The sequence below is a fragment of the Morone saxatilis genome, unplaced genomic scaffold, assembly GCF_004916995.1.
Source record: "Morone saxatilis isolate NCDOM2014 unplaced genomic scaffold, NCSU_SB_2.0 Contig23, whole genome shotgun sequence".
Classification (NCBI taxonomy): domain Eukaryota; kingdom Metazoa; phylum Chordata; class Actinopteri; family Moronidae; genus Morone; species Morone saxatilis.
This window is the reverse complement of record NW_023339796.1, coordinates 4,897,044-4,915,903: the sequence shown is the minus strand read 5'-3', so window position 1 is coordinate 4,915,903 and position 18,860 is coordinate 4,897,044. Positions and strand designations below refer to the sequence as shown.

The following is an 18,860-nucleotide window of genomic DNA, read 5'->3' as shown; positions in this document are numbered from 1 at the left end:
GTTCAATTTCCATGAATGAAATGTTTAATTATGTTATAATACAGTACTCTCTGTCTTAACTGCATTTTCTGTGAATCTAAAACTCCCTTAAAGAGCCAAACTCAACATTTCACCTTCAGACAACCAAATCAAATCCAGGTTCTCCAACTTAACTTCAAACATTCAGTTAATCCACTAATGCTGTTCAGTTATGAGCCATTAATAAAAACAACGCTTGGGTTGCCAGGTTGGGTCTGCTGTTTACCCTACTCCTGTGTTACACTTGCTTCGTCCTTTTAGCTCTCTAGTTCCTCCTGTAAACTCCTCCAGTTTAACCTCTGACCTTCTGAAAGGTGGCTGCTGCAGGGCATCAAAACTGTTCTTATTAACATTCACAACCACAGACTAGGATTATAAAACTTTTTATTTTTAACCAACCAACATTTACTATTATAGTTGACTCACTAACTTTTGCTGTTGACTTATTTGCATTTTGCACTCTTAATAACATTTCTGAATGTTATGGTTAATTACCTTTTATTAATAACTAACTTTAACTATAACTGCCAGTGTGATAGCTTATTAGAAAGTGTATAAAGTCTTTAATTACTCGACAGCAAGAGAGACTTCACAACTAACTTCTCCATAAAACATTAGTAAATTATTAATATAAGATCCTCTTGTTTGTGTTATGAGACATCAAATATTCTGCTGCAATAACGGATTGTGTCTGATGAGTTTTTTCCAGAAAAAAAAAGTCTTCTCCCTCATTAGACAAAGAATCTGTGAATATGCAAATATTTTTCATTTCAAAAGTTAAACAGCTGGATGCAAGATGTTTTCTTCTTCAATGGAAAGTCCATTAAGTGTGTTGGAGATTTCAGGTTTCCACATCGCACTTGGGTAATTTCACCACAATTTACTTATAAACTAGTTGTGGTGTTGCAAGAACCTGATCGTATGTACGCATCGGACGTGTATGAGGTGAGAATGTAGAAAAGTTCCTATGAATGTTAAAACAGACTTTTACTGTCAATTGCACTTACATAATTCTGCACCACAAAGTGAAGAAACTATAAGAAAAACACATCATCATTATTATTTTTTTAACATTGTAATGTGGACTCTGGATAAATAGTAAGTTATTTCCACAGTATTAAAGACCCCACTGAGTGATATCCCAAAGGAAGGAGTTGGATCCTTTAACAATTGGAGCTGCTACCAATTTCTTTTCTTTTTTCTTTTAAATAAATAAATAAATAATGATCCTATAACATACTTTGTTAAATAAAATGCAGAAATGTTTCACTGTGGTTATAAAATATAAAGACACAAGCACGGTGAGACAACACATATGATGTTTTTACATTAGTCAAGGTTTTTATACCAAACATAATGTTAAAAAATGGTTGTCTGGAAATTATAAGGTTTAGTACATTCGATAGTTTAAGTGATATCTGTCCACACATACCAATCATAAGTTAAAATACTGCTAAATTTGGCTATTGGCTAAATTTGATCTAAATCATAAAAGCCAGAAGAGGTATTAAATGAAGAGTAATTTGGGAGCTGAAATAACTATTGACTCTCTGAGCTGAGCCAAATCATCTGGCTCACTAAAACGAGCTGGAATTGATGTCACTAATTGCTTTAGAAGGATAATGAAATAATAATGATATACCAATATAACTGTGGGTCTATAATAGGCAGCTCACTCTGATGTATTTTTTATAGTCTATTACCATTTTAGTGTCCTTATAGAAACCCATTATAGGTGATCTATTTACAGAGATCTACCTGATATTTGATACCTTTTTATTGGCACCACAGCTAACCTTCCTATGCTCCCTGTGTTAAAACCTTTTTTAACTATACAGTCTACGGTTAAAGCAACTGTCTAACTCAGCTGGAAGAGCTGAGTCAGCCATTAATCAAATGGCCGCAGGTCGAAGTGTCCTTCAGCAACCTCAATTTGCTCCAATTGTATGCGGGGTAAAGGATTGCATGCCTCTCTTCTATGGTTTACTAATATTCCTATGAAACAACTGACAACATCTGTAGTACGTAATAGTGAGCTCACATGTGTTCTCTTGCACTTTATGGTATTTTTATTTCCAGTGGTATTCCTGTAATGTTCTGCAGTGTGTTTGTGGTGCTCAGTATTGACCTCATACTTGACCATATTCTGCTTCTTTTGGGCTGGCAGTCTTTTTCTATGGGATCTCTGTAATTGCCAGTTTTGTAGAATATATACTTTGGTCAAAATTTATGCTAAATATTACCCTCACAACACTCCCTGTCTCTCCCACGTTTGTACCAATCACATCAAAACTTGAACATACTGTGTGACAGCCTGTCAAACATCTGGCCTCCTTTTTTTTTCTCACTGTTAAGATTGACATAAATACACAAAAGAGGCAAACGAGCAGAGAAAGCTTTTATCTGTATATCTGATTACACAGTAAAACTGCAAGTCGGAGTTGTATTACTGATTCCCGAGATGATGCAGAGAGCTGTAAACAAGTCCTTTGGGACGGGGCTCAAAACAGAACCAGATGGGTGAAAACAATTCACAAAAGAACATATTCTCCATGAAAAATTGGGACATTGTAGGGGTTTTAATGTGCTAACTCGACACAGAGAACAGCTGGTATTGTTCTCTTTTGCTTGCCATCGTTTCTCTTTTCTGTCTCTCTTCCTCCTCAGGTGCAGTAGAGTCATTCAAAAATATTAAAAGTCCCCTTTTTACAAAGCAGACATTTGACTTAGCAGGGAAAGCACAGGTCTTACTCATAACATTAACAATGCCTCTGTTCTATTCTAGTGACCTGTAGACAGTGAACCAGCATGTACAGTACAACAGGAGGACTGTGAAGCAGCTAAATGGAACTCAGCCATTGTTCATTTTATTATTTACACCTGTACTACTGTAATACGCCAAAGTGTCCACCATGGAAAAAAGGCCTTAGGTGCAGTGAGAATATCCTCCACGGGTTGTTATTAAGCACAGAAGTGCTGCGAGGTTTCATCTTGTATTTGGAGAGTAAAATGATTCCCACATTTTACATTGGCTCCGTCCAGTGTTTATAATATAGCTGAAGCTTTTTGTGAATAAAAGTTGTCCAATATAAATTTGCAGACATTTTGACTTCATAATAATGTGGTTCCTAGCGTAGGGGTAAATCCAAGGTAAATCTGAGGGGTCCAGGGGTGTTGGAGGAAGGGGACTGAGTATACAGGGTCCTCGTGTGAAGAGGGACCACAAAGAATGAATAGTTGTGGATGTGGGTAAGGGGCCCATACACAATGCCTACGTACAGGGAGGGGTCACAATAACAAGTTAAATTACCTCTAGTTTTTTATTTTTCACAAATCTTGGCAATCTTATTATGAAATACTTTTACTTCTTCAGGCCTTGAAAAATAACATTAATATGAAATAATTGAGTGCAAACTGTGACAAGAGGTCAGGAGAAAATATTAATTAAATATTAAATAATATTACAACTGCATTACAGTAAGGTGTTATGAGGCATTATCAGGCTTGGGGAGTAACACATAACATGTAACTGAGTCAACTGTAATCCATTACAGATACAGAAAAAAGGACATATTGAGATTACTGTTACATTTTGTAAAAAATGGGATTATTTAGCAGGAATAAAATACATCTTTTTCTTCTTTAAAAATGAGCACATGAGGACATTTTTGATGCTATAAAAATGTTATGTTGATGTTAATTGTTTCCATTTTTTTCCAATTGTTCTGTTGTTTTATAGAATACATTACACAATACTTCTTACTAATGTTTATTTTCTCTTGTTTTTATGGACATATTTGATGTCGAGGTAATCCAAAAGTAACAGAAAGAAATACGTAACTTTAATATTGTGATACTTTACAACATTATTTAACAGGTATTTAGTAACTGTATCGGATTACATTTTTAAAGTAATCCTCTTAATTCAACTCTTACTCACTGCCACAAACAATATTTTATTAATGACGTTTTGATGCTAGATGGATCTTCGTCAGGTCAAAACGGGTTAAAACCACACATATAAGATCTCTGTGTGGTTAATCATCCCAACCAGGATAATAATCCTCTGGGAGCAATTAACAATACAATTAGATCTGTAGACAAAAAGTAAACATATAAACAGTAATGTACTTTAGAATATAAATACACACATATATCAGACACATCAACACATATTAAAGCCCACCAAAAATCACCATTTGTGTTAACACACCTGTATTTTTCATTAAATGACAAGTCAAAATGTGAGCTGTGAAAAAAGGCCTGTTGTACCATACCTGGACACTAGATGTCCTCAGAGAGTTTCCTGCTTCTCTAGATCACCTGACTTTCTTCTTCATCATCCACCTGCTTGCACAGGTGTTGCTTATTCTCTCTCTCTCCTTATTTCCTGGAAATAATTTTTACGGCTGCATTCACCGATTTATATTTAAAAAAATAAAAATAAAACTAAGAGAGGTTTGTGTGAGATAAGACTGAGCACGCAGGCATTGTGTTTTAAAGGTCATGCACACCTCTACACACAGGTGTTTTCAATTATTCTGGCTGATTAGACAGAGCTATGAATAGGATTATGTTTCATCAAACTCAATGTAATAACAAAGGTGTAAATTGTCCCACTTTAACGGCTTCAGTAGGAGAGGGAGGTGCTGCTGTGAAGACGTTTAATGTGGGAAAATGTAAATGAAAGCACCAATGTGGGTGCTTTGAGAGAGTTTTAAACATCTTTCAGTTCCTCTGCTGTCAAACCAAACACAACGCCAACAGTCCTGCACTGAGGACATACAATCTAAATGTGGCATAATCCTGTATTCTGGTTTAAATTACTGTGTGTGGGAGATTTTGTGTAGATCAGTTTATGAACACACACCTGGACCAGCATCACCATTCATGTATTTTCATAACAGCAGTGCCACCTCCTGGCTGAATATGGCAATGTAAACTGTTGCTTCAACTCTTTCCAAAAGCACAATATTTAAATTACAAATATTGATTTGTATAAAATTATCAAACGTTTCTGAAGTGAAATGGGACATAAAATTAAAAAATAACCAATGTTGTAACCCAATTATTGAATCTGAGCAGGAAATAAGTTAAATATGCAGAAAATATAATGTGTGTGTTTGTTTCTTTCCTCTAATATTCACACGAATGGCATTTTCTGGAGTCAAACTATCAAAAAACAAGATATAAGTTGTTTAGGTGGAAGGGAATTGAATGCTCACTCATAAATAATCACAGCTGCACAGCTTATGAGGCTGATTGCTAATTAGCTGCACAGTGTGTCAGCTGTTTAATGCGTTAATGTGCACAAAATAAGCAAACAAATGCGCCAAATATCTTCAAATAAATAAATAAATATCTTTTAAGTGTTTGTGTCGTGATAATATATTTAATCTAGCATAAATTCTCTAAATATCCTACATCCTATATGTGAAAGGAGAAATAAACTATAATATTCGCTTGTATTCATTTTCTGTCTTTATTGCCAATAAAAATAAAACTATTAAATAAAAAAAAACTTAATATTAACATAATGTACAAGTGTCACTCATATCTCCGTTTACTTGTTTACAAAATTAAAGTTTAAAGCTAAATTAAACACAAATCAAAGCAATAAAATGTGTAGCTTTTGACGTTTTGGAGGCAGGACGGCCTTGATTTTTCAAAAACAACAGGTGAGCACGTTTTCAGTATCAGGTCACACCGCGGGGGCGTAGCGTCCCTCTAATTGACACACCGGTCGCTGACCCCGCTCTCCCGGACTGCCCCGCGATACAAAAACCAGCGCCTCCGTCCGGTTTACTGCGCCATCTCGTTACGTTAGCTCGGCGGCTAGAAGAAAAGCTAGCTCGCTGCTCTTCGGGGCGAACCGCTTGTGCTCAAAAAGGGACGACCTAACAGTAACAGTTTGACAGATTTTACCGAGAAAGCAAGACATTTTACTCGTACAGGTCGTGGTGAGTATTTTGTCCCCAGACATTTTTCATTTTTCCTTCCTTTTTCTTTTGTTTTTGGACGTTTTTTCCCCCCCTCCGCGATGCTTTTTGGACTGAACGTAACGAGGTAGCTAGCTTAAGCTAACTCGGGAGACTCTCACTCCTCCTTCTCCTCCTTCAAAAAAAAAACAAAAAAAAACAAATGCTGGTTGTGGTTTTTATATTCACGACGCTTTGGATGCATCTTAGCTACAGTTTCACCCCCTTTTTTCCCCCCTCTCAAGTGTGTAGAAGTGGTTTTTGTAGCGTTTATTGTGAAGACTTTTCCTCTGATCCGCTAGTTAGCTCCTTGTGGGGGTTTTTACAGATGCAGAATTCACTCTGATCACTGATCGATTCGCGTACTATCGACTACAAATTGATCAGATTTTTGCAGGTTTTTGTTTCTTTGCAAGCAGAGGAGAACTGGTCTGGTTGCTGGTGTACTTTTTGTGCCTTTTTAAGAATCGGTGGCTAGCGCAGGGCCTGTGTTTCACCTTAATCGCCTGATGGTGGCGCTGTCGGTGTATTGTGGCTGGTTTTTAGGTATTTTTATTTTTTTTATTAAGCATTTTATTCAGCAAACTTGTTTTTTTTTCTGGCTCATGCTGGAGTAGATTTTTATTTTTATTTTTCCTGGTGTTTTTCTTTTATTTTGTATTTTTTTTTCTCCCCACGATGAAGAGAGATTTTCCTGATTTTGGGAAGCTTTGGACAGTTTTTGTTACATAACGTTACAAATACACAGTTTGTTAATTAAACGTTTGTGAATCTGAAAGAGTATTATGGCTGTTTATGTGTTATCAAACTCAATTCACGTCCTCACATTTACTCCTAGGCCGCAGGTACACACATAAACCTCCACTTGAGCTGTTTTAATTAATGTGGGGGGGAAATACTAAAATTCAAAACACTTTACAGGTCACTAAAGAGTGTTTTTATAAGATTATGTTTAAAAAATAACAATGCATCTGAGCATTTATCCCATTAATGAGTGTTAATAGTGAAAGCCTGTCCACAGATCTTCTGCTGTCCTCCATTTTGAGGTGGTGAAACTCAGCTTGTTTACCTTTTTTATTGTCGTCTTCTACATTTATTTTTAATTTAATCATTTATTACACGTCAGTAGATCCTAACTTGTTAAATATGTCACTTAAAAACTGATATTCCTCCATTGTTAGTGTGAAATACATGTGACTAAACTTACGGACTGGCAAAACCTCATGAAATGAACCTGTGAAATAAATTAATAATCTTAAATGTGACACCTTCAGTGATCAACATTTGCTTTCAGTTTGTCTAAACAATTAAAATATTGAGTTCCCGTGATTTGCAAAGTAACATTAAGGGATTTTTTTACAGTTTCTTTACGTACTGAGCCTCGTTAGATCAAGTGGATGCTCTGCTGACATTCACCTGCGCTGTTTATACAATACCAACTCCTGTGAGCTCCTACGTACATGTTTAATAAGGGCTACACAAACATAAACACATGTGACCTAACTGGGGCTCGCCCAGTGCACTCTTACGTGTCCAGTTACGGATATGAACGTGATGGTTGTGTGTTTAGTCCCAGGTTTCTGTGTACTGTATTCTCTCACTTCTCATCGTTTATGTGTAAAAAGCAATTGGATGTTGCACTGAAATCCTGCATTAAGGTGAGGCTGCAGTCCCAAAGTGGTTCGTTGTAATGGGATTTTCTCAAAGAGGCTCCCCCCTACCCCCTTTTCTTTTATTTATTTTTTGTTAAATTGAACTTGTTGGACTCTGTTTGTGTGTTTGCCTCGTCCCTGACTCTCTGTACACACTCCAACCAGGTAAGACTTGGTACAAGATAACCCTGCTCAGCTTGACTGAGGTGTGTTTTCTGTCACCTCAGTATAAATCGCGAGGGGCGAAGGTGAAGGTCGAGACACCAGCCCAAACTGATCCCAGCCCACAGTGTCAAACATCAGACAGACGACAGCCCTGCACACAGACGCTATGGAGTGAGTGATGAATGTTCGACCCCCCTGTCAGCCAGGGGGCGTTACTGTTGATGCCACCACTGTTTTTTTTCCTTCATGTTTGCTGTATCAGCTCACTTCCCATCTCCAAATTCACAGAAAGCTCTGGGCTCCACTCAGCGCTCGCATCCTCCCTTGTGTCCGTCACAATGAAGGTGTCCTATATTGAGAGAAGGGCTGCTCACACGCTGTTAATACGTCGTCATATGAGACTAGATGACCTTTAGCATTTTGGCTCAGATAATTGTGGTGTAGCTTAAATGGTTTCCTCTACTGGTCTTAAATAGTTGTCTGAACGTGTTGAACTGCTCTTGCTGAGTGAAATAGTAATTGTTTTTATCTGCTTCACCACCAGAGTCACATTTTTTTTTTATTTAATACCGTATGCAGGCACCAATATACTAATCTAAAATGTCTTAATGAATATTGAGTTAAAGTAATGTGAGGTTTTTTATTTTTAGTGTCGCTCACCTCTAAACCTCAAACTCTAAACATTAGGCTCTACCTCACAGCTTTGGGAAATTAGACCTCCCGGCACATTATGTTGAGAATATCATTTTTAAAAGGCCTGTAAAATAAAACATTGAAGTGGTTACAGGTCCCCGTTTGTGTCTCTCTGGTGGAAAAGAAGGATGGTTATCTTGAGCTGTCGATGGACAATGACTTGCTGTCCTGAAAATACTTTGTAGGTTTGGGGATAAACCGCTGTCACATAGACCTTTTTTTTATTTATTTTTTATTTTTTGTTAGTTGAAATACAGCTCAGAAATTCATCTCTATGCGTTTCGTTGCTCCATCCTCAGACATGTAAACATGCTGCAGAAAACACTGGTGGTGGTTATTTGTGTTGGTGCAGATGCTGTATAAGGGGTTTAGCAGGGATGTCGTCACTGCACTGGTTTCTTATTCTCACTATGGTTTTGTTATGTTCTGTGTGGCCCATATTGGGGCTTAAGTGCGCTTTAATGGTCCAGTTCAAAGTCTTGAATATAATGTAGATTGCCGAAACCCACTTAAATAAGATTAACGGTAAACCTCCTGAATAGCTCAGTACATATCTCACTATATTTTATATGCTGCAGTATAATACTCTTTAGTAGTCACCTAATTGCAGCACACTTAATATACTGGAACAGTAAAAGAAAATGTCTTTTTAAAGGTTTATATGTTATAGTTTTGTTCTTAGTAAATGCAGCAATGTGCCTTTTTTGTTTTATTAGGGAGTAAAATTCTTAATTCAGCCACAAAAGGTAATTTTGATCCCACATATAAAGTCTGGTCAGTTTGAGTTTGGCCTCAAATGTGGATGATCATTGTGTAATTTGTAATCTAATTGCACCTAATTTGCTTGGTTGGTCGGAGCATGTGCTGCCAAATGAGAAATTAATTAGATCTTTTATGTTTTTTTTCCATTACTCATGATTATTTTTAGACCGTGAGGGAACTGGTGGTCACTGAACCAAAAGGGGAATAAAATGATGCAGCTACGTTTGCTTCTTGTAAATTTTATGCAAGTTAGAGCAGATTTAAAATCAAAGCATAAAAAATTAGGCCAAGTTTGCCACTGTTGATACCAACAGGGTAAATGGCGTCATGTCAACCCATAACTGCCGCAGTTTTCTCCTTGTTGCCGTTTTCATTTCCCAGGAAAGCCTGTTGATCGTGTCCTGATTCAGTCGCCACAGCTGGGTGGGTTCTCCAGTATCTGACCCAGCGACAGCAGGGGTAGTTCATAGCGGTGAATGTCACTCATTGTGCCACTAACTCTGTGTGTGTGTCTGTCTTTCTGCTAGTCGTTCACCCACCACCTCTGCCCTCATGGCCGCCAGCAACGTCACCAACAGGACCGACCCACGCTCCCTCAACTCTCGGGTCTTCATCGGCAACCTCAACACCCTGCTGGTCACCAAGGGGGACGTGGAGGCCATCTTCTCCAAATACGGCAAGATCGTGGGCTGCTCTGTCCACAAGGGCTACGCCTTCGTTCAGTTCGCCAATGAGAGGAACGCCCGAGCTGCTGTCAACGGGGAGGACGGGAGGATGATTGTCGGACAAGTACTTGGTGAGGATGGAATGAGGGAGGGAGAAACATTCTTAGAAAAGCTTTTCTTATCTTTTCAAGTAGGTTATAGTTGGAACAGTTGGTTCTTCATTAGCTTGAAGTAAAGGCACAATTATTCAAAGTCCTTCATCACCGATTGTGTAAGTTTAATAGTTGTTTGCCAAACAATCTTTTTTCCTTCCGACTGATAATATTTAATACCATCGGTGGTCAAATTAACAAATCCCTCGATCAGAAAAGTTTCCCCCTTCAGCAGATAAATGTGAGAACAACTTCTCTAATAGGAATGTAAAAATATACATCTCGCAAATCAAATTGAGATTAAAAAATGAATCACTATATCAATCGTGGTATCAAGAGTTCAGTTTCACTCTTACAAAGAAAAGGACATGTACATTGTTTATACCCTACCTCAGAAATAAACTATTCAGTCATTTGATAGACTTTATTTTGTAGATTTTTGTTTAAGAAGTAAAACTCTTTCAGTCATTTGTCTTCAGTCTCATTTTGTTAAAGAAAATTGTGAATTGTGCCGAATCGTGAGTCGATTGTATCGTTGGATCTCTTCCTGCTAGTGTCAAACTTTGCACATGCATCATTCTGCACAGTGAAGGCCAAAGATCCAGGAGAAATGACAATAAGAAACACATTTTAGTGCAGGGAGACGGTAAATCATTGTCAAACTGTTAAAAATATGAATATTGAGACTAAATTTGAAATTCTCTTCTGTTTTTCTCAGACATCAACCTGGCTGGAGAACCCAAACCTCACCGGTCAAAAACCACCAAACGCTCAGCTGGAGACATGTACAGGTCAGTCACAGTGATACTTGTTACCGCTGTACACTCTTTACACTGAAAGATGCCCCAAGTGAATGTGGTGAAGAGGAAAAAACAACGGCAAAAAGGAACTGAACCAGAAAAGTAAATAAAAATGTTAAAGCTGACCATGACCTTGCATGTATTTCCTCACACGGGCTCTTCTCCTTCTTCTTCCTCTACAGCAGTTCCTCATTTGAACTCGACTACGACTTTCAGAGAGACTATTACGACAGGTGAGTAAAATGTTTCCAGTTGTCTGTTTGTTTGAAAGAGACCTATGAACCTTTTCTGTCACTCATCCGTGTTTCTGTGGTCTTTGTTCTGAACTTCTTCCTGTTTATTTTTTTTACAGCAGTGTGTCTAAACAAATGCAAATGGTGTTTTGTTAATGCTCTGTGTGTAAGTGACAAACTGGAAAGACAGAGTACTCAAGTTTGTTTAATGTTCTGTGTTTTTATTTGTCTGTGTTCGATACCAGAATGTACTCGTACCCGTCCCGCGTTCCCGCTCCCCCTCCCCCCTTGTCGCGGGCCGTGATCCCGTCCAAGCGCCCGCGGGTCAGCCTGAGCGGAGGAAGCAGCCGGCGAACCAAGAGCAGCTTCTCCTCTTCCTCCAAGAGCAGTCAGCGGACTTCCTCGTCCAGAACAAGTAAGAGTCTCTGCTGCTGCTCCAAGATTATCTGAAGCTTTATCAGTCGCTTTTTGGAAATTAGAGGGTAGCTGCAAAAACTTCCTACTTGAGATAAAAATGAATAATAGTTGTTATTGGAGCGCAGAGCACAAAGGGGCAGCAGTTAGGGAGGGTCAATTGATTGTGTAATTGTAACGTCACAGCCCTACGCACAAATAAAATGTACGTTCAGTGGACAGTTGTGCGTCTGGATGTGGACAATAAACACTTTGTCTCCCTCATACTTTAAGAAAAAGTCAGTGGCTTGAGTACACTCGTTTCCTTCCCCTTTCTCTGCAGTGAAAGTGGACGAGCTGCAGACCATCAAGCGGGAGTTGACCCAAATCAAAAGCAAAGTGGACGACCTGCTGGAGAGCCTTGAGCGCATGGAGAAGGACCACAGCAAGAAGTCCGGTAGGGGGCAACACAGTGTGCTTTATTAGGGGGTGGAGAGTCTGTGTCTGACCCGTTGGTTTTATTTATCTGTAGGAGGAGAATAAGACTAGATGGGTTGTAAACTAAAGCCTACAGAACAGAACAGAAACAGCCACAGCGTCTGAGTGCTTCTTATGAGCTGCGTTTTAATATAACGAGCGATGATTTCTGAACACGCGTTCCTGTTTGGCAGAAGCTAAGAGTATAAAAACGGAGCCAGGAGAGGTGACCTCACCGCCGCACCCAAGCAACAAGAAGGATGATGGGATGAAGAGAGACCGGGAGAGCCAGGAGATGAACGACTCGGACGAGGATGACGACGATGAGGAAGAAGAAGGAGACCTGCTGGAGGAGGAAGAGGTGAGACTGAACTGTATATTTAGGTGTAGAAATCTGTCCACATGCACACACGTTCGTCACATTTATAAAACCTCATACGTCTGTTCCCACGTGTTTTTCACTCATACATCTCAATCGTCCTAAAATATATACATGAGCATTTTTATGTGCGATAGGCTAATCAATTAATCAACCAATCAAAACTGTAATAACGATAGCTAAACTGACAAATTAGCAAGGTTAATATATCTGCTTTATTAGCTTGTTGCAGCTTTTATCTGTGGATAAGACGACCGAAAAAATGACTAGTTAATATTTTTCCTACTGTATTATCTGCTCCCTGTTTGTCTTGGTTGCAGTTGTTTAAAAAAACAAATAAGGGGTTTGTATCAAGATTGTTTTTATTTTTAAAACTGACACTAACTTTATTTGTATAGCACTTTAAAAAAAACAAAACAATGTTCATGTACAAAAACATGTTTACGAAGTGCTTTACATGCACACAAAACACCTACAGTCAGATATTATTTAAAAAGAACACGGAACAAAAACATAGTACACAGAAGTGTTTGCTGAAAGAAATTAAATGATTAAAATAAAAAGTAATCAAGAAATGATTGTAATCTGTTTTTACACCTTTTGACGTAAAGCCTGACGTACCGTGTCTGACCGCTGCATATTTAAAGTGTTAGTTACATTGCAACCCACCGTTGTCGATGACATTTTACCACGTTCGCTCATACAAACTTGCTTTTTAAAACTGCAGGTGAAGAGTCAAGAGAGGGAGGATGAAGAAGATGAAGAGGAGGAAGGCGAGCATGTGGAAGGCGACGACGACGATGGCGACAGTGTCAACGGTGAAGAGGACTCGTAGACACGGACCACACCGGCGCATGCGGCGTACACACAGCTTCCAGTAGGAACTCGGACTCCTGTTTTAACACTCATATTGTAGATACAAAGCAAACCAGTGGACACACACACACACACACACACACACACACAAAAGCATGGTGCACACACACACACACAGACACTGTTGTTCTATTGTCCCGAAAGCCGTTTAATTTTTTTGGTTTATTTTGGCCAGTTGTTCAGTATCACTGTAACAGGAATAACTAGCTGTAGGTTCCAGTTTGTGTTTTTACTGCGTCGTTACTGGTCTTCAGGAGAAGGCAGAAACATGGACTGTTAATGTTCTCAGAGACGACAGCTCGACGGACATGTCTTAACGCGAGGACTAAAATCCAGCTACAAAAGACCGTTTTTAGATTCAATGTGTTTGTTTTTCCCTCATCGGTGAGTTTTTGACCTTGTGTGTCTGTATGTTAATGTCAGTTTTTTTTATACTATTCAGTTTAACTGTAAAGGAATAAATTGCAATAAAATATTAAAATGGAAAACAATTCTGTGTTTTGTTTTTGTTTTTTTTCCCCACAAATTGCAGAACTAAATCGGGGTATTTCCCGCATCCTGGAAAAGCTGAATATTAAGTGACCAGTTGGTTGGTTGGTTTTTCCCTGTCGTGCAAATATCCTGGATTTAAAATTAGTTTTCCCTGAAAATTATTTGTATTTTATTTCCTCAGTCAGATCACCTATGCAAACCGAGATTAGTAGTCAAATCACCAGAGATGCCGCAAAAACAAACAAGCTGTGGTGAGAGCATGGAACGCGAGCTAAGCCAGAGTGTCACTAAAACACTGAGCACCTATTTGGAATGAACCTGAGACTGACCTGCATCACTAAAGAAAATGAGGAATAAAACTGGAGTTAAACGTGTAAATATTTGGCCTATCGGCAGCTGAACTGACCGTTTGTGGGACTGTAGTTCCTCTACCACGCTCCGCTCGCAGCAGCTCTATCCGCCACAGTTTAAGAACCACTGGAGTACAACCAACACTGTCCATTGTAAACATCCATCGACACAAACAAGTAGAACATAGTTTCAGCTTTTATTATTATTTTAGATGAACTCTCCCTTCAACAGATATCTTAGTCACAGTACATTCATACATAAATATTAACATAACATCCTGGTTTGATTTTCCCCTTCATGGATGTGACTGTTTGTGGTCAGTGAGGTTTACTGCCAAGAGACACACCTCAAACTCATTCCACCGAAGTCTGTCAATTTGCCAAAACGGCTTGTGGTGCCAGATGATCTAGTTTGTTTTACGCAAGTGAAACACTAGAATCACACCCACTCTTCCCCATAGTGCAGAAAATTCAAGAGTTATTTAGTAACTAAAATCACAAGAAGTCTTTGCAAATAACATGAATATCATTCATTGGTTTAGCTTTTCAGCTAAAAGTACACGGTGCAAAATATACTTTAAATGACTAAATAAATTCAGTAAAAACATTTTATACATAGTTTGTGTGAAAACTGCGCATCAGTCATCTTTTATTGTATCCGACTGGCCGCAGCTTCCCTTTAAGTCCTTCAGGCTCTCAGCAGGAAGGACAGTGTGAGGACACTCAGCAGGAGCAGCACAGCTGGCAGGGACAGAGACACAAAGGGCGTTTATCAGATGATGTTTGTTCATTAGACGTTTATTCTTTCGTGACACGGTAGCCGGGCAGTGATGGTTTTGTTACAGTTGGTAGCTTTTATTTTATTTGTTCAGATTTCTCAGATATCAGTCTGCCTCCACTTTCCACTAATAAAGCTCAATGGCTTCATCGCTTTATGTTAACAATGTCGCTGGTACTCTGAATGATCCTCAGAGAATGTACATGTTAACTGTTTTCATTGGATCTGTTCGGTGTATTTCAGACATTGTTTCTGTTTTTTCTTTTTTTTTTTTTAAAACCTCATTTTGCGAATAGTTTGATCTTCGCAGATAAAATTCCACTTATATCCACTGTGTCTGGGTGGAGGCGTAAATTGACAAATATCTCTGACCAAATGAACCAGAACTAAGAGAGAAAACAGTCATGTTGCAGCTGATAAAGAGAACCAGGATGAACAGTGAGGTAAAAAAGGGAGTAAGCTCAACCTGATTGTCACCTTCTTCATATTTCCCCACCTCTTAAACACTGAGACTTTAGTTAATACACTGCTGTTTAACTGAAGGCAACTTCCACATTGAGTTTTGAAGTTCAGTCTTGACCTTGGCAACAGCAGTCGACAAAACATCTCCCCCCAAATGTCCATTCAGTAGCTGCCACCTGGAGCTTTTACTTGCATTTCATCAGTTTCTCTCCCTTAACTCCATCTGCTGATGATCATCTGATGTGATCGAAAGCTCCAGAACAGTAAATAAAGAGAGAATATTTTGTCTATTTTGAGCTGTGCGCTAACTGAAAGGCTCTCTTGGTCACTTCCTGTCCATTTTCCCATAAAAGGTACTAAACTGCATTGCTTTTTTCCAGAATCTTCTCTATGAATTTACAATCACATCTTGGTAAAATAGAATATAACTATATACTATAATGTTTTTTTTACAGGTGATCACACATCCTTCTGCACAAGTTTGCTTCAATTGACCTGATTTTGTCTGTTTATAGTAGTCGGATTGTTTCATATAAATGTAATGTTATACCAAACCACAACGACATGTGTTACACGTGTTAAATCAGGCCACTGTATCCCTCTGGTGTAGAGCATCTGAAGACCTACTGTCGTGTGCAAGTATATAATATAATGTGGTGTGTGTTGTTTACCATGAGGGTGGACAGCTCCAGATCCTGATGTCGTTGATCCTGTTGTTGTAGGTGCGGTTGTGGTGGCGACATTGCTGGTCGGGTTGGCGAGGTTCAGAGGGCCTTTGTTCAGAGTGACGTTGAAGGCACCGAAAGTAGCTGAACCATTATAAGAGGAGACAAGTACGCTGTTTATCTGTATTCGTATTTTTGCTATATTTACATAAGTAAAGATAATATCTCAATGCAAATAGTTTGTTTTAATCTTGCCAAACCATCCCCAAAAGTGGGTTGAGTTTTAAAAAGGCGTTAAAGTAAGTTTTAGTTGTATTTAAGTGTCTGAAACACTATTTTACATTTAATTCACATTCATTGATCAGAGTTTCTATATCTTGCTAGGCTCTATCCAGCTACTATGCTAGCTAGCTGCTAGTATGATAATTAGCAGTCAACTGGGTCAGTGTCAAGTTATACAGAAGAATTTGGAGGTCATTATGAAGTACACAGTTTAAGGTTAATTTTAAATGCTCAAACTTGTAACTTTATTCAAAAAGTCAGCTGTCCAGACTCATTTTGTCTGTTTTTTAAGGGGAGCTAATAGTAGCTCGTCAGCCCTGCTCACTTTAGACAGAAACATTGAAGTGTTCAGGTTTTTTTGATACATTTTTGCTTTAGTACATAATATTTACTATATTTAACTGAAAGTATTGTAAGTTAGTTAACTGGGTCTGTGTCTAAGTTATATACAAGAGCTTGGCAGTCATTATCAAGTACCCATTTAGTGTAATAGCACAAACCTATCTCTTATAACTTTATGAATAAAAAACAATGAATAATATCAGGATAAAGGGTGAAATCAATAATTATCTTGGCATTTCTATCAGTAATTTGGTGTATATTTATGTATTTTCCATTTATGATGATTTGTTAATACATTAAATTTATACTTGTAATAACATGCAGTATTCTCAAAATAAATCAACAACAAATTCTGTTTCTAAAGGGAAAATACCTGTACTGTGCAATTATGTAGCTCTTTATATATCCTATATATAACCTATATTTCCCTTAAATACCATTTACTGTGTAGTTTTGTGCTGTGCAATTACATCATTTTTTATTCTGTGTTACTGCTGTAACAAGCACATTTCCCCAGTGTGGGATCTATAAAGTCCTATCTTATCTTGAATCATGTTGTTAACCAATATGCTATGTACAGTGTGCGTTGAGTACTTACTTCCATCATATGTTCCAGTCCCGAGGAGGATGAAGAAGGTGGTATCTTTGTTGGCTCTGGTCTGTGTGGCGTTCACATTTGGGACGTTGAACTCGCACTTGATCACGCTGCCGTTCACCATGCCTCGAATTTCTGTCACTGTCTAGGAAGGGAATGTGACATAAAGTAAGTCACCTTTAGGTAAAATATACAGCATATAACACATTTATGCAGAGAATAAGACAAGATGTTTCTGATTTGAGGCCCCTCACCCTCTCCGTGGCACTCTGCTCATTGTTGGAGTTGTTTCTCTGCATTGTCCGGAAGAGGAATGACCCGTTGTTTGAGCTGTTTTGAGCGCAGATGAAAAGCATGGTGTTACCCTGAGGAAAGAATTAGTGGTAAAAGGATGAGATGACTTCCTCGTAGTGAAGACAATAACAAATTCCACAGTCATACACAGTGTCTTTTGTTAGGGCTGGAAAATCAAGAAGAAGTGATGAAATAGTCGAGACAATTAGTTTCTAATTCTACTTGTTCATTCACCTGTGAATGTTTTTGGCACCATTGTGCATTGTTTTGTTTTTGTACTTCCTTGTTTGTTCGTTCATGTCGAGTTTTAACATTCTGGAAAGTTTCACATCGCGCAGTATGTTTCATAGACAGACAACTTGCTCATCTTAAAAACTGTGGAGAATATTTTGATTTAAAGTCACTTGGAGCAAAATTTTAATTACTTTAAAACTTATGAAAAACTAAAACCTGCGGTGAAGTAAATGATATAATAAAAGGTGTAACTAACTTGTTATTTCTGCCATTTAAAAAAAATTAAAATAAATATATATATATATATATAATTCATGCATAATCACTAAAATAATTACACTACAAGCTCAATAAAAATGTAAATGTAAGTTGGATAAAACAAATTTTCTGTATGGCCAAGTCTACTGTTAAGTTAGTTAAGTGTTAAAGCTACATACAAGTGCTTGTATAAGTATAAATGTGCAAATGTATCTGTGATTATAGGTCAACATTATCCAGAAAAGTCAGATATCCAGCAGAATATATTGCCTGTTTGTTGTGTGTTAGCTTTACTGCCTCGTTCAACAGTTAATGACAGTTTGTGATGTTTTAGTTTTGGTTTAGTTTTTATGTATGAAATGTTAATTTTTTTTATCTTTGTAATGCTGTAAAAGAATTTCAGCTTACCAGCAAGCTTTTACTGGTCCACTATAACTCAACTAGTTGCATTATTAAGTAATAAAACCAGTTTATTACTCATCTGTGAAAACATGGCAGCCATATAGCACCTGTTAGGACTCAATGATCTATTCCTTATGTACAGCATTCAGTATTTTAGAAGAGAAATATTCAGTTTTTCTTCAGGCGGTCCTTATCGCCTCAATAAATAACGTATCAGGTCAATAAACGTCACATGACCAGGTCATATTTAGCAGGTCTATGTGGTGAACTAGGTCAATAAAAGTATTAAAAAAAAGCAAGTCAATTTGCTTTTGACGCAAGCTCGGATATGTTAACAACGGGCGTTGTATGATATGATATTTGTGTCTCTCATTTCATCTCATAAAACTTGTCTCGTTCATCTGAAGTATTTACATTTTGTTGGCTGAACGGCTGGACATTTCTGCCTTACACAGCATTACAT

General features: G+C 38.0%; 1 protein-coding gene across 5 annotated transcripts; it reads left to right on the top strand.

Moving 5' to 3' along the window:
* Positions 1 to 5,822: 5,822 nt before the first annotated feature.
* LOC118334689 (heterogeneous nuclear ribonucleoprotein C) lies at positions 5,823 to 13,734 on the top strand. Of its 5 annotated transcripts, none has more exons than XM_035670722.1 (9): positions 5,823 to 5,978; positions 7,876 to 7,984; positions 9,796 to 10,064; positions 10,804 to 10,876; positions 11,068 to 11,118; positions 11,364 to 11,533; positions 11,855 to 11,968; positions 12,186 to 12,349; positions 13,095 to 13,734. In XM_035670722.1, exons 2-9 carry the CDS (start codon positions 7,980 to 7,982, stop codon positions 13,200 to 13,202), a joined length of 954 nt encoding a protein of 317 aa, XP_035526615.1. In that variant the 5' UTR covers positions 5,823 to 5,978; positions 7,876 to 7,979; the 3' UTR covers positions 13,203 to 13,734. The 5 variants fall into 5 exon arrangements, with proteins under 5 accessions (XP_035526615.1, XP_035526613.1, XP_035526614.1 ...); XM_035670720.1 differs by having other exon boundaries at positions 12,183 to 12,349; XM_035670721.1 differs by having other exon boundaries at positions 11,852 to 11,968.
* Positions 13,735 to 18,860: the final 5,126 nt, after the last annotated feature.

Excerpts from the sequence above, each read along its gene's own strand:
- LOC118334689 (XM_035670719.1), top strand. Across the intron at positions 11,969-12,182 it reads GGACCACAGCAAGAAGTCCG|AAGCTAAGAGTATAAAAACG; the intron begins GTAGGGGGCAAC and ends CCTGTTTGGCAG. Across the intron at positions 12,350-13,094 it reads ACCTGCTGGAGGAGGAAGAG|GTGAAGAGTCAAGAGAGGGA; the intron begins GTGAGACTGAAC and ends TTAAAACTGCAG.